The sequence below is a fragment of the Kockiozyma suomiensis genome (genome assembly GCF_038497685.1).
Source record: "Kockiozyma suomiensis strain NRRL Y-17356 unplaced genomic scaffold V2V93scaffold_3, whole genome shotgun sequence".
In the NCBI taxonomy this organism is placed as follows: Eukaryota; Fungi; Ascomycota; class Lipomycetes; order Lipomycetales; family Lipomycetaceae; genus Kockiozyma; species Kockiozyma suomiensis.
The window spans coordinates 735,377-757,812 of NW_027117666.1; the positions used below are offsets into that span (position 1 = coordinate 735,377).

General features: G+C 44.1%; 7 protein-coding genes across 7 annotated transcripts; 4 read left to right on the plus strand and 3 right to left on the minus strand.

Moving 5' to 3' along the window:
- Positions 1-37: 37 nt before the first annotated feature.
- Positions 38-2,290, plus strand: V2V93DRAFT_365803 (uncharacterized protein). The gene is made up of 2 exons (XM_066909161.1): positions 38-1,160; positions 1,218-2,290. Exons 1-2 carry the CDS (start codon positions 81-83, stop codon positions 2,034-2,036), a joined length of 1,899 nt encoding a protein of 632 aa, XP_066767546.1. The 5' UTR covers positions 38-80; the 3' UTR covers positions 2,037-2,290.
- Positions 2,139-3,223, minus strand: V2V93DRAFT_365805 (uncharacterized protein). The gene has a single exon (XM_066909162.1). The coding sequence runs from the start codon at positions 3,170-3,172 to the stop codon at positions 2,309-2,311; it is 864 nt and encodes a 287-aa protein (XP_066767547.1). The 5' UTR covers positions 3,173-3,223; the 3' UTR covers positions 2,139-2,308.
- A 135-nt stretch (positions 3,224-3,358) lies between these two features.
- V2V93DRAFT_343826 (uncharacterized protein) lies at positions 3,359-7,385 on the plus strand. Its single transcript, XM_066907857.1, has 4 exons — positions 3,359-3,575; positions 3,656-5,943; positions 6,002-6,308; positions 6,373-7,385. Exons 1-4 carry the CDS (start codon positions 3,500-3,502, stop codon positions 7,149-7,151), a joined length of 3,450 nt encoding a protein of 1,149 aa, XP_066767548.1. The 5' UTR covers positions 3,359-3,499; the 3' UTR covers positions 7,152-7,385.
- A 34-nt stretch (positions 7,386-7,419) lies between these two features.
- Positions 7,420-10,246, plus strand: V2V93DRAFT_365809 (putative serine esterase-domain-containing protein). Its single transcript, XM_066909163.1, has 2 exons — positions 7,420-9,623; positions 9,681-10,246. Exons 1-2 carry the CDS (start codon positions 7,563-7,565, stop codon positions 10,107-10,109), a joined length of 2,490 nt encoding a protein of 829 aa, XP_066767549.1. The 5' UTR covers positions 7,420-7,562; the 3' UTR covers positions 10,110-10,246.
- Positions 10,169-11,628, minus strand: V2V93DRAFT_365810 (uncharacterized protein). The gene has a single exon (XM_066909164.1). It carries the CDS (start codon positions 11,597-11,599, stop codon positions 10,418-10,420), a length of 1,182 nt encoding a protein of 393 aa, XP_066767550.1. The 5' UTR covers positions 11,600-11,628; the 3' UTR covers positions 10,169-10,417.
- Positions 11,629-11,796: 168 nt separating this feature from the next.
- On the plus strand, positions 11,797-14,005 carry V2V93DRAFT_365812 (histone deacetylation protein Rxt3-domain-containing protein). The gene is made up of 2 exons (XM_066909165.1): positions 11,797-13,142; positions 13,236-14,005. The coding sequence occupies exons 1-2, from the start codon at positions 12,070-12,072 to the stop codon at positions 13,909-13,911; spliced, it is 1,749 nt and encodes a 582-aa protein (XP_066767551.1). The 5' UTR covers positions 11,797-12,069; the 3' UTR covers positions 13,912-14,005.
- On the minus strand, positions 13,763-15,236 carry V2V93DRAFT_365813 (uncharacterized protein). The gene has a single exon (XM_066909166.1). The coding sequence runs from the start codon at positions 15,194-15,196 to the stop codon at positions 14,072-14,074; it is 1,125 nt and encodes a 374-aa protein (XP_066767552.1). The 5' UTR covers positions 15,197-15,236; the 3' UTR covers positions 13,763-14,071.
- Positions 15,237-22,436: the final 7,200 nt, after the last annotated feature.

A 22,436-nucleotide genomic window follows, 5' to 3' on the forward strand; every position in this document is an offset into this window, starting at 1 on the left:
TGGCTGGCGCCGGGTGGAAGAAGGCACAGCGCTGAAAGAACTATCTCTTTGAATGCCACGCGGGAAACGCAGGAGCACCAATGCCGTCGTCCGCAGTCTCTTTGTCGTCGTCGTCGGTGTCGTCGTCGGACGCCCTTGATATGCCCGGATCCTTTCCTGTCGAAGACACAGCCGCCCTCGAAAATCCAAATCCGGAGCACAGCCAAGCAAGTGAGCGAGAGAACGGCAGCAAAAGCTTTGAGCAGATCAGAGCACCTGAGGCCGGCGCTGCACAAATGGACCAGCTCCGAAAATCAGTCAAAGACAACGAGCCAATGTTCAACGGATACGCTCCGTTACCGATGACCATGCAAGTTCTGGGTGAAGTGGAGGAAAATAGCACCGAGCTACGGGATTCTCTCTCTCTGCAGCAGCCGCCTGCAGTCCAACTTCACCAACCGCAGCATCAGCAACAGGAGCAACAGCAGCTTTCTTCTCAGCAACTTTCTTCTCAGCAACAGCAGCTGCAATCCGCAAAACTCACTCGCGCTGCTCCTCACCGTGCATCTATGCGTCCACCCGCCAAACCAGCGCAAAGGTCTCCCGACAAACTTAACTGGGCATTCTACACCCCGGTGCCTCTTAACGGAAACCCCACTGAGGTCCTATCGAGTCGCTTCTCCGTTTGGCGTAGAGTCCTCAAGGAATGCATATCCTACTTTGAGGAGGTCGCTGTAGCTCAAGACCAGCGTGCACGCTCTCACCTTCGACTCGCTGGTGTGATAAATGTCCCTTTTCGCGATACTGGAGACACATTCCTTCGCCGAGGAGGTATCCAAGACTCCCCTACAATTATCCGTGACTATCACAAGCAATCTTCTCTGCATTCTGCCGACGCGGCAAAGCAGATCAACGAGCAGGTTGTACCTCGCTTGAAAGACCTGCGACGCGATCTCAACGTTAAAATCAAGGAGATCAAGGGGTTATCTGGCGACTTCAAGAATTCAGTTGCGAAAGAACTAGATCTAACTAAAAAGCAAGTCTCTGTCCTTACGGAGGCTCTAAGCGCCATTGCTGTGAACCCTCACCTCGTCGCCGGAAAATATGATCCTTATATCATCAAGCTCGCAACCGAGAAGCAACTCCGTAAACAGATAGACGAGGAAAACTATCTCCACCAGGTTGGATTTTCTGTGCTCTTCATGTTGTAATTCTTACTAACAGCTCTATATCTTCAGGCGTATTTAAATATCGAAAGCTCCGGAAAGGCCCTTGAGGAAATTGTAATCAAGGAAATACAACAAGCCTTTGATATATACTGTGGCTTCATTCATCGTGAAGGGCAAGAGACCCTCGACTACAACCACAGACTCACAAATAGCATAGTCGATCTTCCACCATCCAAGGAATGGACCGAGTTTGTGTTACGTGACCCCAATTTTGTTGATCCGACTATCCCCGTGCGCAAGTTCGACAATATCATTTATCCCGGTCGCGATGATCCGGCTACTAGACACATTCGTGCTGGCCCATTGGAACGCAGAACAAAATATCTAAAGTCTTACACTAGTGCTTGGTATGTCCTCACTCCAACATATTTGCATGAATTCAAGACTTCAGACCGTAAGAGTGACCTGACTCCGGTCATGTCTTTGCTTCTTCAAGACTGCCAGATTTCCGATCATTCAGAACCCTCTTCAAACTCATATAAATTTCTCATTAAGGGCAAGCAGTCGGGACAGTTCCATCGTGGACATAGTTGGATGTTTAGAGCAGAGTCTCATGAACAAATGATGAACTGGTTTAACGATATCGAAAAGCTCACAGATGCTTCTCCTCATGCAGACCATTCTCAGCAACAGGCAAGTAACTCTCATGCAATTCTTGCAATTCCGGATATTAAATCTGCCCGCAAGTCGACGTCAACTAGACCATCAAGCGAATACTATCCTCGAGATTCGCGAGTGGCTCAACTCGCTAGTGGTTCTGCTTCGGATGATGGCATATCCCGCACCAGCTTTGATAGTACTGCTTCGATTGACGCACCGTTCAGGTGAATCAGATTTTGGCTTCGTTTTTCTTCACATTTTCATGCCAATAGTACTATAGTTCATTTTCAGATAGGTGCATAGGTGTCTTTCGTTCCTTTTTATTTTTTTGCTAACTGTAACTGTAAATTTTCATTCGGTTGTGCGTGAGCTGTTGTGGTATTTTTTAATCTTTGTATGCCATACTTTTGGAATATGGACGGACATGTGTGATAGATTATGCAGTTAAATAGTTCAAATTTATTTTTTGTCGTGAATTTTCACATACTATTCATTTTTAATTAATTCCAAGTAAAAACAGGAGGATTGGCAGCGGATCTGCTGTCGGGAATATCGGAGGCTTCTCCGTTGCTTCTCTTCTTCCGATTGCCCGATCCTGCTGCAACCCAGCCATCTCCCCCATTACCAATCCCTCTGCTTAAATCCTCTCGTCTATCGATTGTCTGTAGGGACCGTTTAGTTTGTGCCTGGTGCTCATACTGTACTTTCAACTGAGCTTCGAGAGCGGCAGTTTGTTTGGCTGCTCTAGCTCGCTGAATATCTGCCATCTCATCTCTAACTTTCTGTGCTCTAAACTCACGTAAACGACGTTCTTGCTCTTCTGCCTGGGCAGTTTTGACTTCTTTATTCATCTCATATCGTTTCCGGTTCTGACGCTGCTTCTTCGTGAGCTCTTCCTCAACTGGCTGCTTTGGTTTCTTCACCTGGATTAGCCGAGCCGGAGCAGTATTGACGATCTTGAGAACTTTTGCCTTTGGCTTGGCGGACTCATGTGGAGGCTCTTCGGGTACAAATATAGTATTATGCTTAGGTTCTTTGATCTTACTTTGCTCGGGAAGCGCAGTCTGGTAGACGATTGGATTCGATTGCTGGTTTGTGACTTCTTCTGTCTTTTCCGAACCCTCTTCCCTCGTAGTCTCTTGGAAATTCCGAGTGTCGAATTGTTTCAAGTCCTCTTCTTGTCCAACTTTACTCCGTTTTTTATTACTCTTGCTCTTGCTCTTGCTCTTCTTGCGCTTCGAAGTCGAACCAGATCCGACCTCATTCTGAGCAGATCTACCAGCATCGGCCGATATCTGTACACAGTACCTCCACAATACCACAGAGATACATACAACAGCAATAGCTTCCCAGGGAATCACCATACTGCGCAAATTAAAACCCAATAATTGTAACAAGAACCCAATAATTGTAACAATCGTAGATAAACGTGATGTCCACTACCAGTCACGTGATATATTGTGCAATTAGCTACTCAAAAAATAACCCTAAACTTTGACCGGACATGGCAGTTTCTCCCAATCGAGGTAGCGAGCGAGTAAGCCAAAGTACCGACCGCCAAAAGATAGGATTCCTCCAACGAGCAAATTTTGGCCTGCGTCCTGCTTACTCGCTCTGATACTTGACCTTTGCGGCATTAGTCATTTGTCTTCTGCGCTGTTATTGCCTGATTGTGGGCTGTATCGCATCTCATGTTGCGAGCGTTCACCCCGGTCCCGGTTGTGGACCTGAGCTCGAAAGAGCGTATCCAATCAATATACAGTTCAGGTACGCATTTATGTTTGAAGCCCTGTGCTTTGAAGTTACTGGATTATTGGATTTTTTTCTGACTGGAATATTCGAAACAGATGATAAGCTGTTTGTAGGTCTGGCGTCCGGAACTTTGAAAGTGTATCAAATAGACGACTCGTTATCGCTATCGGAGCCGGATACGTCTTCACCGAAAAAAGAGTCTACCGGCGGCAGCCCAGTCAAGCTAATAACCTCTATTGAAAAATTTACAAAAGGTTCAGTAGATCAGTTATCAGGCTTAGAAGATGCGCGAGTATTGGTTGCGCTAAGTAACGGCTACGTTTATCTCTACGATCTTGACACACTTGCTCTTCAAGAACGATTGCATCGAACAAAAGGCGCTGTTGTGTTTGCCACTTCTTCAGAACTAAAGTTCCATTCTCTCTTTAATTACCCCCCAAGCACTGCTAATGACCGACGCCCTTCGACGGCCGATATTCAACGATCAGTGTCGCGACTAGTTGTGGCGGCGAAGAAGAAGCTACACTGTTATGAATGGCAGGGCGCTGAACTGATTGGCTCTCGGGAAATATCAGTTTCAGAAAGACCTCGATCATTGACTTTCATCAAACCCGATAAAATATTATGTGGTCTTGTGGTTGAGTATTTCCTAGTCGATATACCCGCCTCTACTGTCTCTCCAATTTTTGCTGCAGGTAGACCAATCGGTGCAATTGATAATGTTTTAGCTGGAGTCGCAGCAAATATAGGAAATATAGCATCCTCTGCGTCGGCATCTGCGCGGAGACAAGGCTGTGCGCTGGCGACTCGTTTACCGGAAGATGAATCTGTCGTGCTAGTCAATGAATTCTCTTCTGCGTTTTTATCTGCCGACACCGGTACCTTCCTGAAGACGAAGAGACCAATAAAATTCAGAGATGTGCCTGCAATGCTAGGATATTCTTATCCCTTTGTTATTTCAGTTACCGCAAGCAGCAAGCGACTCGAAGTTCGTAATCCGAAAACATATACCCTGCTACAGCAAATCAGTTTTCCAACCCTACAACATTTAAACGACGGAAAGCTACCATTCGTTGCATCATCACGGCAAGTTTGGAAGCTTAGCTTGAGACCATTCGAAGCACAACTTGACTTTTTGATTGAGCAAAATCAGCTCGATGAGGCAGTTTCTCTGATTGAGCAGCTGGATGACGTGTTTATTGAGGACCGAATAAACAAGCTTAAAGATCTCAAAATGCGCAAGGCTGAATTGCTGTTTGGAAAATATAAATTCTCGCAGTCAATGACTCTCTTTTCCGAAGTTTCAGCCCCTCCAGAGCGAGTGCTTGCGCTCTATCCTCCTGCTATTTCAGGTATGGAATACCCAAATCATAAAGATGGGCCTACCGAAGAAGAACCAGAAGGCCCAGAGCCTAAAGGGGAAGAAACTACCGAACAGAAAAAGGAAGAACAGCCGATTACTGGTCCTGCGGAAGGCGAGTCTTCGGAGAAGGCTAATGGCGAGATTGCCACAGACACTAATGTACTACCACCACCAGTGGCCGACATGAATGCGACATTGCCGCAAGCTCAAGGAAGCATTCCTATAGCAGCTGACGCAATCTCTATTGCCGACTCGACTAATGCTGAAGCGCAGAGAAAACGAGATTTGGAGATATTTGATCGCTTCTTGCGTCCAACGAAGAGCAACTCGTCGTCATCTAAAGTAGATAACAGTAATGCGATCGGTAAAGGATCTCGGGGAGCCGATACTTCTTCGCTATCGGATAGTTTAGCAAATTTTCTATCGTTCGGTAAGGCAAGCACCACGAAGACGATGCGTTCCGGGCTGGGAGATCCAGATTTTCTGGGACCTGAGTCAATGGACGCTCGAACTCTGGCAAAAGCGGTGCGATGTCTTCTAATTTACTTGATTGATGCGCGGAGAAAGATTTCTCGTCTTGCCTCAGTACAGTCAGGCACCATCACAAAGGCAGATTTAGATCTTGTTTCAAAAGAATCTATGACTGCTACTGCATTTGGAGCCGATCTAGAACGGGAAGCTTGTGTTGTCGATACCGCTTTGCTTAGGTGTTACATGCTGATAAACCCCCAGCTTGTCGGTCCTTTAGTGCGCCTGGCCAACCATTGTGATAAAAAGGTTGTTCGAGAGCAGCTGATGATGTATGGCAAATGGTCCGAGCTGATTGATTTCTATTATGCTAAAAAGCTGCACGGCGACGCGTTGGGATTGCTTAAGCAGTTGAGTGAAAGTAAAAAAACCGCATTTAGCGGACCAGAGCCAACTGTACAGTATTTACAGAAACTGGGCAATGAAAATATTGATTTGGTGTTTGAATACGCGAAAGAGCCTATTAAAATTAACGAACAGTTTGGTATAGATGTGAGTATTTTGAAGATTGGTTTGTTTGCGTAAAGCAGCCCTCTGACCGACATTACAGATATTTATGGCCAACACGCCTGAAGCAGAATCTCTGTCACGCCCTCGTGTTGAGAAGTTTGTACTTTCCATATCTCGAAGCTTAACCATCAAATACCTAGAATACGTTGTATTTGAGCTCGGTGATCTGTCGCCAGAATTTCATAATGACCTTGCTCTTGCCTATCTCGAAGATGTAAAATCTAATGCGCAGTTATATTCTCTTGATGATGAGATGGTACAGCAGCCGGTCAGGAAACTGCTCAAATTACTTCGCGAATCAAAACAGTATAAACCCGAGAAAATTCTGAGAGCCATGCCGAGAGATTGTAAGATTTTATAAATTTTGCTACGATTTTATCAAATACATTATTCTGACTAACACTTATATAGCAACTCTGTTTATGGAGTCAAAGGCTATTTTATTTAGTCGGATAGGGGAACATAGGCGCGCTTTAGAGATCTTTGTATTCAGTATTAAGGATTATGGAAAAGCTCAAGATTACTGCATGAGCGTGTATGATACTGATGCTCCCAACAGTAAAACAGTATTTTATACTCTTTTAGAGCTTTATTTGCGACCTCCTCCGACGAAATATATTGCCGCTCACGGATACAATAAGGCTAGTGCTTTTTCACGGAGAGGTTCTGATGCTTCACTTGACACTGGACTGTCGCCTCCTTCATCTGCTGAGTATCTCAGGCCTCAACAAAATGGGTTTTATAAGTCACCGTCTACCTCGAGTATGAACGATGCCTATGAACACCCTCCGATGAATCTGGAAGCTGCACTGGATCTATTGTCGAATCATGGCTCGCGACTTTCGGCTATTGATGCATTAGAACTTCTTCCATCGGACACTAATATGACTTCACTTGGTCAATTTTTTGAATCACATTTGCGTGAGACCAACACCACTATTAGTCGAGATAGAATTTCTGCAGCGCTACTCAAAACCGAGTTAGTCAGAACTCAACAAACTCTTTTGAAGCTAAGAAGTAAGAATGTGAGTATATCAGACACAAAGACTTGTCCGGTTTGTCTGAAACGCTTGGGGAGCAGTGTGATATCTGTGTTTCCAGACCGCACGGTTGTACACTATGGCTGCGCAAAATCTTATAAGGAGACTGTTGACTCAAAAAACCAAGTGCGGCATAACGTGGATGAGTAACAAGTAGGTCAAATAAATTTTGATTGTAGTTACGGGGAGTAATAATTGGAAGTCAATAAAACTGTAAATCAAATTTGCGGGACTCTTCGCGTCACTTTAAAAGATAGAAAAAGCGATGGCGATCTAAATTTGTGAAGGAACTGTTTATCATTATGAGTTACAAATCTAAATCATCTCATGATGGGTCATACTGAGATGTTATCCTTTTTTAACTCAGGCTTTTAAAGTTTATCGCGTTCGCTCGGTTGTTGGGACCATCTGATGACAGCCGCCGCCGATCAGCTTCTCGTTATTCACCTCCCTTTTTGATTTGTTTGCGCATCCAAAACAACCATTTGCGCCTTGAAAACACTTAATCGGATGAATATTTTGATTTTAGGATTATAGAACTACGCGGCTTAACACGCTTTTATGCTGCTATTTCGCGCTCGATCAGTCGTCAAAGTCGGCCAGCTTCACCGCTACGTCGTTACTTACGTTCCTTCTACCGATAATGTTTTCCCGCCTCCCAAATCATTATTTCTAAGAGTGCGTAACACCGAATCGTTTCCTCTACGTGCAGCATATTTAAATGGCCCCTTTATTTTGTATGTTGATGTCAAACCGTCACATTATGATCCCTACAAAACAACCACAAATGTCTACGACTATCCCGAATTCGAGCCTCAAGTGAAAGCTGCACAATCTTTCTACGCCGAGCTGAAGATGGATCCGAACAGGAAAGACCACTCGTGGACAATTGACGTTGTCAGCCAGTTGATATTCTCGTCGTCGGCGACGGTGTCTTTTGAGCTATCCATTGGTCGTGAAAGGGAATCACTGCATCTTGAATCTGAGCCTGGTGTTTTCTCAAAATCGATTTCGGTAACACATCAGGACACAGCGGCAATATGGAACTCTCCAAAGCCGGATCCAGGGAAACCAGTGCATCTCATTGTAATTAGTCATGGGCTCCATTCAAATACTGGAGCCGATATGCTGTTTGCAAAGGAGCAAATCGAGAAAGCAGCGGCAGCAGCGGGAGAAAATGCCATCGTCCGGGGCTATTTTGACAACGTATGCAGGACTGAGCGAGGTGTGAAGTATCTTGGAAAGCGAATGGCCAAGTACATTGCAACAACACTGCGTGATCCTCAAATCAAGAAAATTTCTTTTGTTGGCCATTCTCTTGGTGGTCTGGTCATGACGTATGCTATTGCCTACATTCATGCTCACTACCCTGAGTTCTTCGAAGAAATTGAACCAATTAACTTTATTGCATTGGCGACGCCATTTTTGGGTTTATCTAATGAAAATCCTCTTTACGTCAAGTTCGCACTCGATTTTGGAATCGTTGGCAAAACAGGGCAAGACCTGGGACTGACATGGAAGCCAACCACTCCTTTTATGTCATCTTCAACAATCGCGTCGAAGCCTTTACTCCGTATTTTGCCAACTGGCCCGGCAGCTGAGATTCTGCGAAGGTTCAAACGTCGCACGGTTTATGCAAATGCAGTGAATGATGGTATCGTTCCGTTGCGAACTTCTTCATTGCTATATTTAGACTGGCGCGCGCTTTCGAAGGCCGAAAAAGCACGCCATGGCGAGATTGTTAGCAGTGCTGATAGCAATTCTAGAATGAATCTCCTAGACACATCTAATTCGGAGCCTAAAGATATCGTGGGCGAAGCTGAAGACTCGAGTCCGAGTGTAAAAGTTGATAAAACTGCAGAAGTTTACGGAAGGTCTTCTGTAAAAGGTAAAAATTCGGATGGCGTTGACAAATCGATTGTGCCAAATACAATGACGCAACAGACTAGAGAGACGAATAGTCCTCTTGCACCACTACAGTATGCTTTCTCTTTATTTCGCCCTCAAGCGACGAAGCGGAAACCGAGCAAAATTTACAACCGGAGCCAAACGCTTGGTTCTGAACAAGAAGAAGAAGAAGAGCCTACTATTCTCCCTAAAACATCAGTACTGGAGTCTGCAACTTCTCTTCTTAATCCACCGTTACCACCAAGCAGTTTCATCTTGGATGTTGATTCACGACCTAAGACAATCTTTCATGACAGAATATATTACCCAGAAGACTTACCTCATAGACACCAAGCCAAGTCTAAGCATACCCACTCTCTGAGTGCAGCAAAACAACTATCAGCTGACCGATCCATCAAGGGAGAAGAAATGAGTAATGCGACTCATCGCGGGCATGTTCACGAGAGCGAAGATAACTCGAGTAGCGGAAAGACTGAAAAGGCACGGGTGGAAGAAAAAATAGCTCGGGCATGGCACAATGATATGTCCTGGCGAAAAGTTCTTGTACAGCTGGAGCCAGATGCTCATAATAATATTATTGTACGGCGGTCGTTTGCGAATGCGTATGGATGGCCTGTTATCAAGCATTTGGTAGAGCATCATTTCACCGATCCTTACAACCCAGAGTCTGAACCGCGCAGAAGCTCGAGTACTAGCGACCCAGGCGAAATAGAGGTACGATAAAACAACGCGGTAGATACAGAGTCAGATGAAAGGCTAACTCAGTTACAGATACAAACCCAGGACCAACCAGAAAACCACGAGGATGCTAAGCTGGTTGAAGGTCCAATGAATCCAGCATCGATTATGGATTCTTCGATCACAATAAACAGTGCGAAATGGGATGCCTCCGCATTTGATGTTAGCGATAGCGATGATGAAGAAGTTGATGGTGGTGACGATAAAGCGGAAGATGAGATTGCAAGGACTTCCTCATATTCGCGCGACAATGACATGTCAGGAAGCTATTTGCAGAATCTTGTGGTGTCTGGGAGTGGGGTCGTAAATTACTTGAGTGACTGGACGCCAATGAAGTTTTACAATGATGTCGTTGGATCGCCGCCGGATGTAGAGAAGGAAGATGAGATCGACGGAGATGTAGATTATGCAGCGGCGAGGCCTTCACGCATGTCTAGTGAGAGGCACGCAAAGAGCGAGTGAAGGCAAATTTTGGTTTGTTTTAATTGTTGTTCAATCTTGCAATTGAAATTTAAGATAGATGATGGAAGAGGATAATTATTCAAATTGATCATAACGTATGAAATTCTTGCAATATATAATAACGATGAATTACAAAATAATACACCACAAGAGCTTTCAATAAGCAGAGCAACAGAAAAAGAAAAAGCATGAACTCCTATCAACGCCTTGTTTACAGATCTGCGCGTAAAAAAAAGAAAGCAGACATAAAAAAGATTAATGATTTATGCATCAAACATACGAACCAATAAACTCCGAATACAAAAAAATTATCGTCTGCGACGAGCGACGAGAGGATCAGGGGCGCTAGGTTGTGGAGGCCACTGACCGCTTGATTGCCAACCAGATACCAGTATTTTGGTTGCGTCTGAAAGATTTATGGGCTCTCGCAGGCGGCGACCCTCGTGAACCAGCATTCGATATATTTTTGGATAATATTCAGGCTTTAGCTGGTGCACCGGATTAGGTGGAATAGCGGCGGACGAACTAGATTGCGGCATAGAGTTGACCGGAGGGGAGACCCAGTGTCGTCTGCGGGCTTTCCAGGACTTGTAGCCTTCATTCCATGATTCTTCTTCCTCTGACTTTTCATTATCAGACTCGACCAGATGAGCGGAGGAGTCGAGAGCGGAAGCAGGAGAGCGCCTATTACTATTTCCGTCATCGCCGTTGGCATTCTCCCCACTTCCAGATTGACTGGGATTGGAGACAGGATTTGACGCGTTGCTAGTCTGGGCGCCGGACGCCTGGCTTGCCACCGGAGCGGCTCTGGCGTCAGTCGATCCAGATACAGCAGATGCTGATGTAACAACCGCTGAGTGGGCAGTTCGCATGCATGGATCTGTCAAAGCCGATGCGGGACAATCTAATGGTAAAAAGAGTTCTTCTGCGAGCTTGCGGTTGCTACGGCGCGTGAGCACCCGGATGTGCAACGGCGGGGAGGTGGAAGACGGGGTAGGGTAAGGAGCGGCAGTATTAGCAGAAGAAGGTGCAGGAACATGAGGTGCGGTGGCTGGGGGAGAGAGAGGTGTAGATGAGGCACTGGAATAGCTGGTACGGTCGCTGGGAGAACTGGTCGAAGATGAGTTGGAGGAGGCTGCGGCTGCCGGAGCGGGCGATGACGCATTCTCGGGCTGCTGGTCGAAGAAAGCAGCAACCTGGGCTTTCCAGGCCGCAATTTCCGCCAGCACGAGGTCACGTTTGCGACGACGTACAACAGACATAGACTGCAAGTCGTCGAGAATGGCGGACAATGTAATTGAAGAGCGCTCGTCGGTGTCGCTTACGGCCGAGGCTACGGCGACAGCAATGAAGGAAGTTCCGACGGCAGGGGGGGCAAAGTAGTTAGAGGAGCGCACCTGACAGCCACGGTCGTCGCACTGGAGCTTCGAGGCGGCCGTGGTAGTGATGAGAGTAGCTGTCGGTGAGAGCTGAGTGCGGCAGCAGGACATTGGCGGCGGAGGAAACGAGAGTATCAAGATGTCGACAACAGTTTATGTCGGCGGAGACGATCGCCAGTGGCGGTGTGGGAGGGCCTGTCCATCACGTGATGGACAAATACGGCAATCGCAAGAACGGCCTTATAAAATTGATTGACTCATATACTGTTACGGATATCGTGCAGTGAGAACAGTCAACAGCAAGTAAAAGAAATAAAAAAGCGATAAGCATATAAAATCAAACACAGACAAGACGTGCGTCTCTGGCTGGATCACAGCATCTACTATCACCGGGGAGACAAGAGCTGACGAGAACTAAATCGGTGAGACGCTCTGCAGAACCGCCCTAGCCCTGTTCCTCTCCGCAAAACAGAGCTCGCAAGTTCCTCTTCCTCTTCCTCTTCCTCTTCCTCTTCCTCTTCTCTGTCTCTTTCTCCACTCCTCTTCTACTTCTCCTCATCCTCCTCCTCCTTCTCTTTCTCATGTCGGCCCCGGACCGCCATCCGCATCACCATCACCACCACTCCCACAACCACTTGCACCGTCACTCGTCCGCAGAACACCTGCCCTCACTGCCTTCCCTCGCTGCCTCCGTGGGCTCGCAGATTCGCACACTCCCGCCCCTGCATGCCCCCGGGCGCGATCTGCCGCCTCTGCATCGCCGAGCGTCCTCCGCCGGCATGTCCATTTCCTCCATTCTAGGATCCTCTTCCCCGCCGCCGCCCGCCTCGGCCGCGCACTCGCCCGCCAAAATCGAGCAACCGGGACCGCCTTCTCCGCCGCACGCACACGCACACCATCATCATCACCACCACCATCACCACCACCACCACTCACCCGCGAACCCCACCGCCGCAGCGTCTGATATTGCAGCAGACAGCGAGCCTTCGCTAGACCAGCCGTCTCCGCAGCCAGCTTCCACCGGTCAGCAGCTTTCGTCGGCCCCGGCCCCGGACCCGCTTCCGCTCTCGGCAGACGACTCTGCTGCGCTCCCCAAAAGCGCCTCACCCGAACCTGTATCCTCGACACCATCAATTGGCAACAACGTATCATCTACAGCAGTTGCTCCTCCGACTTCATCGGCGTCTGTGTCCGCGTCTTCGCCCTTCACCATAGGCCCGACTCTTCCCCCCGTTCAATTTGACCCCAGCCACAGCTCACGCCGCACCACTCCTCAGCCCCAGCCAGTCCCTGCGGCCTCCTCGACCATTGCGACCGACCACAATCAGCACCAAGCTCCAGATCGTGAACTGTCTCCACAGCCGTCGCCCATGCAGTCGCAGCCGCTGCCCCCGCAGAACCAGTCTCATCAGTATGCGTCTACTCCAGAAACCCCGGTGCGCGCTGAAGACGCAATTGCTCGAGTCGTCGTCAAAAAAGCGCAGGCCGCAGCTGCATCTACCTCAATTTCTGCTGATCCGGCTGCGCAGTCTCCTGCTTCCGACTCTGTCAACGACAATCATACTTCTCGAGATTCTCCAGCTCCTGAAGACAAAGGTCGCAAAAAACGGCTTCATCATAGAACTCAGTCGGGTGCCGACGACACTCCCGCTCTGTAAGTCACTCATTTCAGTTTGTTCTTTCTTTTGGATGATAATATTTTAGTATTTTCCATAGCTCCTGTCATACTAATCAGTTATATTGGTAGGAAACATTCCCCTTCTCCAACCACAGCTACTCATGATATTTCTTCATGGCGCAGTATACATGTTGACAACACTGATGCCATAAAAGCAGCCAGCGGCTTTCCATCTTACAATCTAGGATGGTTGATTTATTATCCTTCGATTAAGTCTCACAAACCTTTTCTTCCAAGATTAGATGACAAAGTCAATTCTATTATCCAAATCAGGATTCCCAATAGATTTCTGCTGAAATACTACAACCCTTTCATTTCTCGACGAATGGTCTGGGGAACTGATATCTACACTGACGACTCCGATATTGTTGCTGCTCTATATCACTCGGGATTCACTCCCGCTGGCGATAAAACAACTGCAGCGCCTATTGATCCCGTTGATTTAGATACTACAGATGGCGACTGCGTTGCAACTCTGCGTATTTTACCTTTGCTGCAGCGCTACCAAGGATCAACCCGAAACGGCATCAACTCCCGCTCTTGGATAACCCGTCATGACGGAGTAAGCTACAGAATTGAGAGCGTTCAATTTGTAAGTCGAGGGAAGGCTGAAGATCGGGGATGGAGAATGAAAAAACGGAGGCTAGAAGAGTGGCGGTTGAGCAGAGAGTGGCAAGAAGAAAGATGGGGCTCTCCCGAAATTCCGAATGTTGATGGAAGTGATGAAATGGACTTGGATAATTGAGTGCCTTTATAAACTATTCAGTGACTTGGTCGTCCACATCTTGTAATTCTACGAACCTTGTATAATCAGTAATATAAAATTTTGCATTCCTTCAGCGCCAGTATCAGAAGAAATTTTTGTGGTTAGTGGTTATTTTCCTTAAAATATCGTCATTGAATGATTAACCCGTACGCCAATGCATAGCAAGATCGTTGACGCTCATCCACCAGCTCTCATCGCGAGCTAGACCGTCATTCAGTCGTATTCTTTCCCACCGCTGCATACCCAGACCGACGACTCCTTTTTTCCCTCTTTCTTCTTGTTCTTGTTCTTGTTCTACTTTTTCTTCGTGGTCGACGGCATTCTGACAATCGACAATCACTGCGCGTAAGGAGGGATACATCAACTCTACTTGACCCCACAGCCTATCCTTATATCCCATGACATCGTTACCCAACACAAATTGAACACCTGGCAGTCCCATAATTTTATCAACCAGACCGATCGGAGCATGCGGCATATAGTATAGCGTCTCTCTTCGTCTAGATATCAATTCCCTTGTATTAATAGCTTCCTCTATTTCATCACTTTTGTACGACTCATCCACAAGCCTCGACACTTCTCCAGGGTCATCAATTACATTGCTCACGCCCAATAATGATAGAACGTCAGTGTCCATTTGCAGAAAATCTGGATCGTAACAAGATAGTTTTACTACCCTGCAGACCTTCTCCAGCACCTCTCGCAAAGCAATGAGCATAGCAAGCTGCATAAGTGAATGATCACTTTCAGTCACTCGTCCAAGAGCAAGGCAACGAATATGCGTAACCCTCGGAGAATTTTTGGTTCGAAGAGCCTGAAAAACTATACCTTTCTGTCCATCACTGAAGTATTCACCTGTTTGCATAATTTCGTCGCCAAAAAGTGCCTTGTAAAATTTTTCTTGCTTTTTGAGCGTTTCAAGTTTGTGGTTCACCACAGCGACATAATCTTCTGTTGTTCTTGCCCGCGATGCTTTATACTTAGAGGATTGTGCCTTTCTTCGCCTACTCCAATTACTCGCTTGTCCAATTGTTGAACTGCTATTTGAAATGCTGGCGCTATCGTTAGAAGGGCTTGAAGATAAAGTACTATCGCCTCTGATTTGAGATATTCCGTTTCGGTTCGTGACATTGCGCTTCCGTTGACTCTTTGACACGACCAAGGTAAATTCTTCACGCTCCTTTGAAGCAGCAGAATCCAGTGCTAAAGAATGAGCTATCAATTCGGCGTTAACTGTCGATTGTGATACAACTAAAGGAGTCATAGCGTCAGTTGAAAATAATAAAAAAGTACTATCGCGAAGTCCGGCGCATAAGAACAAAAGTGAGCTTATTTTAATTACTAAATACATTAGTAATCACATGTTTGAAACCCTAATACAGCATGCTAGCGGAATTGTTTGGTCTGGTCATAATTTAGAATATGCCTAGGCCCAAAACGTTGCAGCTTTACATTGTGACAAACATAACCTTGCACAACACAAGCTTAAATAAATTGTCTCACATGCTACATACAGTCAGCTTATTACAAGCACAACTTTTATGTATTTCAATGTTTAATTTTTTTTTCTGGTTTTTCCTATCATTACTTAATTGCAAACTAATTTTTACTGCAATGTGGAGAACATTTGTTAATTCTCTTGCTGTAGAAGAATCTTTTTACTATACATGATGACAGGAGCGACCCAACTTTTAGTGCATAATTAGTGATTCACTTATCTATGTTAATAAGATCGCATATTAAGGGTTTTGTGTTCGGATTATTTCTGTCATTGATTATTACTAAACACTGGGGAGCTGGAGGGTCAATATATATATATATATATATAAAACAAGAGCTCTTTTTATAGACCAATTTTTAAGACTCCTTGCTGAGTATCACTAAGCCTCCCCCTGAGCTTCTTCTCCCTGACCTTCTGAGCTTCTTCTCTGCCTCTTCCTCAACTTCTCAGATTCTTCTCAGCCTTCTTTCTGACATTAAAACACAACTTTAACCTTTAACAAGTCTTCCTACCCCAGCATGTCTCAGTCTTGATCTTATGCTTAAATTAATCCCTCACAATTCCTTTTGTCAAAAATCCAGCAACCATATCATTAGTGCTGCATTCAAAATCACTAATTATTTTTCATCACCGATTGCTTCTCTGGTGAAATGATAACCAACATCGATGTGTTTGATTATCAACTGTAGAATTTAGACAACTTGATTACTTCTTGATAGTCTTCTGCAACCTTGATTGGTGCTTCGGGAACACTGCAGATAAACTCATGAAGTTTTCCAAATATTTAGCCTCTTGTGAAGCCAGATTCAAAGTCATATATTTTGCCTTTGTTGCAGATGCTGCCACTATTTTTTTGTCTCTTGGATTTCTAGCGAGTTACCCCTCCTCACAAACCACTTATCCAGAAGCTAATTTATTTTCATCAATATCCATTGCATGATTCACATCTGAGTACCCTGAAATCAAACTTCCCTGAACCTTGCTGAATGTGCTTCCCATGCCTAGAGTTCCTCCAATATATCTCATGATTCTCTTAACTGCTACCCAATGCTGTTTGCCATAGTTTGAATTAAATCATGAGACTTCTCCCACTGCAATTGCAATATCTGGTCTTGTTTCAATTGACAAATAATTCAAACTGAATTGCATTCAGATAAAATCTTCTGTCTTTCCTCTTTTGGATTCACAATATTGGGTAATGTCACACTCAAGCCTGCAGGTGTTGAACACACTGGAGACTAATTCTGAGTGTCGTTTATATCTCTCAGATCCTTTCCTGTGATTATTAGATCATCCCACATATACTGCCAGTATTAAATTCATTTTTCTGTTTCTGTGTATCTTATAGTCATCACTTGATTGTAAAGACCCATTTTTCAGCAGATATTCATGCAAGTAAATCTCCTCATCCAACCTTCCATAGAGCAACGCTGTAATTATATCCATCTGGTGAATATAATAATGATTGATTGCTGCATGTCCTAAAAGTCGACTCAGATCTGACCACTGGTGCAAAGGTTTCTTCATAATCAATCCCATATTGTTTTGTGAAGCCTTTAGCAATGACCGGTGCCTTGTATCTTGGGAGTCATCCATCCTTTCCATATTTCTTTTGAATACCCATTTAGAAGTGATGGCCTTTCTACCGCTATGCAATTCACTCCATCTCCATACTTGATGTTCTTTCAGAGACTTGAGCTCAACTCCACAAGACTGTCTCCAATGTATCCCCATCCATTCAGTGCTCGATTTTGTCAGATCAATTGATCCAGTTTTGCCACATTATTTGTTTTCACAGCCCATGCCAGAGTTGTGCTTTTAATGAACTCATCTTGAAACTCAGCATTGCCCATAATCAATCTGTCTGTGTTGATCCTATCTCCTTCCAGTCTACTGTTTGCTTGCATTGTGTATCACAAATATCATTGGATCTTGTTACAAAATGTGTTCCACTCTCCAAAAGAGATTCATTATATGCTTGGGAAGTAAGTGGCTTAGGACTAGCTTTGGGATTGGCTTGAGGAAAGGCTTATGCACAGAAAGAAGCTCTTTTATTGTTTATATATTGAACTTGAATATTGTGCTTCATAAAATTGATAATAGTGACAGAAATAATACCAAGCACTCAAACAACTCACATGGATAATGCATTACTCTATCAACTTTGCTATGTCTGGCTCTTCCACTGACAAGCAGCATTTGCAAGAGGTTATGAGCCCTGCAGTGATGTGAGACTCTGGCTTGAAGTTGCCAACCCTTAATGCTTTGAAATACTCCAAATAGGCTTTTGCCTTGAAGATGGGCATCATGCAAGAGGGTTTGTGTTGAGTTGTGGGTCAGGATTTGCAACAATAGCTTGGAATTGCAGTCATTGGAGCAGCATACTGACTTTAAACCATCAACAGAAGGCTGCATTGTGTTGGTGTACTGTTCAGATCAAGGATTACTGCTATTTGAAATGTAGTAATGCTAGGAAGGCCTGGGAAAATCTTCAGAGTGCATACATGAGTGATACAGTGGGAGTAAAGGCTTCCTTAGTTGCAAAGCTTTTGTCTCTCAAAGTTGAAGAAAGCAACACCAGCAAGCTTTGAAGCCTTTGAGCGCAAGTTTACAGGCCTGATGGAGCAGCTGGATCGGCTGGATGTCAAAATACATGTCATCTATTCTTCTATCTTTCTTAGGGCATTGCCTGATGAGCTTGAAGGAACAATTGCTGTCTTGGAACAGCAGAAAACTGCGCTCACTGTGGCAGATGCCGTCAGTGGTGTGACAACATACCTGACAAGAAAGCTTCAGGAGAATCAAATCAGCGCTAGTGGAAGTTCACTTGCAGTAAGAAACAGGAAGAAGAAGGTTATCTGTTTTAACTACCATGAAGAGGGACACTACAGGAGAGAATGTCCAAAGCTGAAGGAACAGAAGGAACAGAAGGAAAATAACAGGAACTTTCAGTTCCAGCTTGCAGCAGTAAAGATCTGTGATGATCAGCAGCAAGTTCAGAAAGCAGAGGCAGTGGTTAATAGCTTGAGTGGAGCACTTGAGAATGGAGGGTGGTTCAGTGACATGGGAGCTAGCAGGCATATGACATCCAATAGAGCATGTCTCCAGGATTACAAACCTCTAGATAGTCTTGGAGGTTGCTAATGAGCAATAGATGAGAGCAATGGGCCAAGGCAATGCAGAAGCCAAGGTCATTGACAAAGGAAAGACATACAAAGTGGTTCTCAAAGATGTGTTGCATGTTTCAGATGCAAAGATGGACTTGTGTCTACAGGAATGCTGCACAAGGATGCAGGAGTGTGGACAGTTGATGCTGGTCTGAGGTGCTTTGTGAGCACAAAAGAAGGCTCGAAAATTCAAATTGGAACCAAGTCCAGATATGACGAGTTGTGCCAGTTTGCAGGACAATTCTCAGTGGTTCAAGTGAATGTAGTGAATGCAGTCAGTACTATCTGGCACAAGAGGCTGGGGGCATGTGTCTGCAGACCGGTGAATACTTCTTTTGATGACCACAGATACTTTATGACTATGATTGATGACTAGTCACATTATGTGACAGTCTACTATCTGAAGAATAAGTCAGATGTAGCAGCAGCCATCAGTACATATATTGCTCAGTCAGGTAGCAACACTGCGCACTGACAATGGTGGAGAGTATGTCTCAAATAATCTTGAGGAATTCTTGCGGGAACAAGGGATTTTGCATCAATTAAATTAACATTGCCGGAAACTCCACAACAAAATGGAGTTGCAGAAAGAATGAATAGGACACTGATAGAGAAGGTATTGAGTAGTTGATTGAAGCAAATATGCAGGAGAAGTCTTGGGCAGAAGCTGTCAACTGTGCATGCATATTATCAACAGAATTACAAGCCGAGCTATAGAGAAGAACAAGACACCGTATGAGCTTTGGTTTGGGAAACAACCTCATGTCTCATATTTTAGGATCTTTGGAAGTACAGCATGGGTTCATCAGCAAAAAATATGGCCAGCAAATTTTCACCCAGAGCAGTCAGAGGGATGATGGTTGGATATGCAAGCAAGAAAAATGCATATCGCATTTATATGCCATCGCATGGAGTGATCTTTGCCAGGGATGTTGTCTTTGATGAGACAACACTGCCTTGCAAATGCTGCTTGTCAGTGGAAGAGTCAGACATATCAAAGTTGATAGAGCTGTTATCCATGTTGATGAGATCGCTTATTCAGGGTTTTGTGTTAAGGTTGTAAATGTTGATACTGTTATTGTTGCTAGATACTAGGGAGGTAAGAGGTCCTTTTGTAGACAAAAGAAAACTAAGTCGCCCCCTGAACAGCTTCTCTAAGTCTCCCACTGAACTTTCTTCCTAACATTGGAACACAATTTCCAACACTCAATGTGTATGATGATGAAGACATAATGGACTTGGATGAGAATGTGCATGATGAAGATGAAGATGAAGAAGTGAGTTCTGTGATAGATAATGCCAAGAAAAGAAGACTTGAAGGAAATAGGGTATTGAATGATTATGGACAATGCTGAGTCTGATGATGCGTTGGTAACAAGTTCAGCTTTACAATGGGCTGTACAAACAAATAATGCAACAGAGCTGAAATCAATTGAGCAGGCACAATAGAGTACTGAATGAGTAAATTGGAAACGGCCTGTGAAGATGAGCTCAAGTCTCTAGTAGACAATCAAGTAAGGAGATGAAGTGAGTTTTCCCAGTGGTAGACAGGCTATCACTTCTAAATGGGTATTCAACAAGAAATATTGTAAGGATTAATAACTTACAAGATACAAAGTGCAGATTATCGCTTGAGGATTCACACAACAGTATGGGATTGGTTATGAGGAAGCCTTTGCAGAAGTGGTCATTTTGAGGCAATCAGAGTACTCTTGGCATATGCAGCAGTCAATGATTATCATATCCACCAGACAGATATAAAAACAGCTTTTCTCTATGACAAGTGGATGAAGAGATTTTACTTGCAGCTCACACCAGGATGCTATCAGAGGAATGGAAAAGTGTGGAGGCTCCAGAGAAGTCTTTATGGGTTAATGCAAGCCCCTGGGTACTGGAATGAGCTTCTGGATGAATATCTGCTGAAAATTGGGATTCTACACTCAAGTGATGACTGTGAGATATAAAGCTGTAAAGTGAATTTACTACTAGCAGTATATGTGGATGATCTAATAATCAGAGGAAAGGATCTAAGAGATATAAACAATTTCAAAGAGAAAATGAAAAAGAAATTTCAACTGACATGACATGCATGGGAGAAACAAGTTACTTTCTTGGAGTGGAACCAGAGAGAAACAGAGACAAAGTGACACGTAGAAATATGTAAAACAGGCATTGCTGAGTTTTGGAGTGAAGGATAGCAATCCAGTATCACCTGTGGACTTGAGTGTGACATTTTCTAAAAATGTGGGTCCAGAAGACAGTGATGAGGAAAAGGAAATAATGAAGAACACTTATCAGAATGCAGTTGGAAGTATGAATCATTTGTCAATTGGAACAAGACCAGATATTGCAATTGCAGTGGGAGAAGTCTCATGATTTAATTCAAACTATGGGCATTGGGTAGTCATTAAGAGGATCATGAGATACATCAGAGGAGCTCTAAGCATGGGAATCACATTCAGCAAGGTTCAGGGAAGTTTGATTTCAGTGTAAACAGTAAGATGCAAATTATGCAGTTGATATTGATGATAGTGAATTGACCTCTGGATATGTTTTGCTTTGGGAGAAGGAGCGATTAGTTCGAAATCCAATAGATAAAAATTAGTAGCAGCAGAGACAAGAATATATGGCTTTGAAAGTGGCTTCACTAGGATAATCAAAGAGCAATCAAGTTGGCCAGAAATCCACAGTTTCATGAAAGAACCAAGCACATTGATGTCTGTTATCATTTTACCAGAGAAACAATTAATGATAAGATTATCAGTAAGTTTGGATAGAACACTAAGGTTATGAGCTGTTGAACTTTTGACCAAAGGACTTGCTGGAGATCAATAAGAAAAACTGAGATCAAGAATGGAAATGATTTGAGCCTTAATGGAACAAACAAGTGGAAGTGTTGGAAATGTTGGAAATTGTGGTTCAATATTGGCTAGAACAGATATCTTACTATAGGAAATTTTAGAAGGGTATAGTGATAGGAAATCATATCAGAAGATCAAATAAGAACATTGTTGAATGTTCTAGAAGGCAGCTGTAGATTTTGTACTTGTCAATATCAATATTGACCTTCCAGCTCCCCTGTGTTGAGTGATAACAACTGCAATAATAACAATTTTATTAAAACACTCTATTAGTGGTCACATCCACTTGGATAACAGCTCTATCAACTTTGCTGTGTCTGACTGAACCTTCCACTGGCAAGCTGCTTTTGCAAGAGAACTGTATTTTTTGTGCCTTGTAACATTGATGTTCACAGTAACAGTGATATTTATACCAAACACTAAGTTGTTGCTTTTGCTTTGAAGTCTACTAGGATGTTGAAAGTGCTGATGTGGTCATGCTGATATAATTAGGGTTTATTCAGTGGAATGAATAGGCTTTAGAGTGTAGAGGCAATTACTGAAAGTGGGAATAGTCAAAACCTAATAATAATAGATTGACTATATAAATCTGTAAAAATTGTAGAGATGCAGGACTCTTGTACTGTAAGCAAGTAGCTGCTGACTAGTGATATGCTTCACAACATAATTGAATATTAATGCTAACATTCATTTAATGTCTACACAATTATATATGCTTTAGTTAAAATTAATATTAGATAATTTGCATTTTGGATGCAGCCATGATAGTTGCTTTATAATGAACAATTATTTGGAGCCATTGATAAGAAATTTGGAATTTTTCATCCTCAGGATCTAGGCAGGCAAATTGCTGTAATTTTATCTGAAACTCCAACCAATTGACCAATTCATGAGCTTCGCAAATATTTTTCCTCTGTAAAATAAGATTGTTAAGAAATCTCTCCACCAGACAAATATCTTCTTCATGAGGTCCAA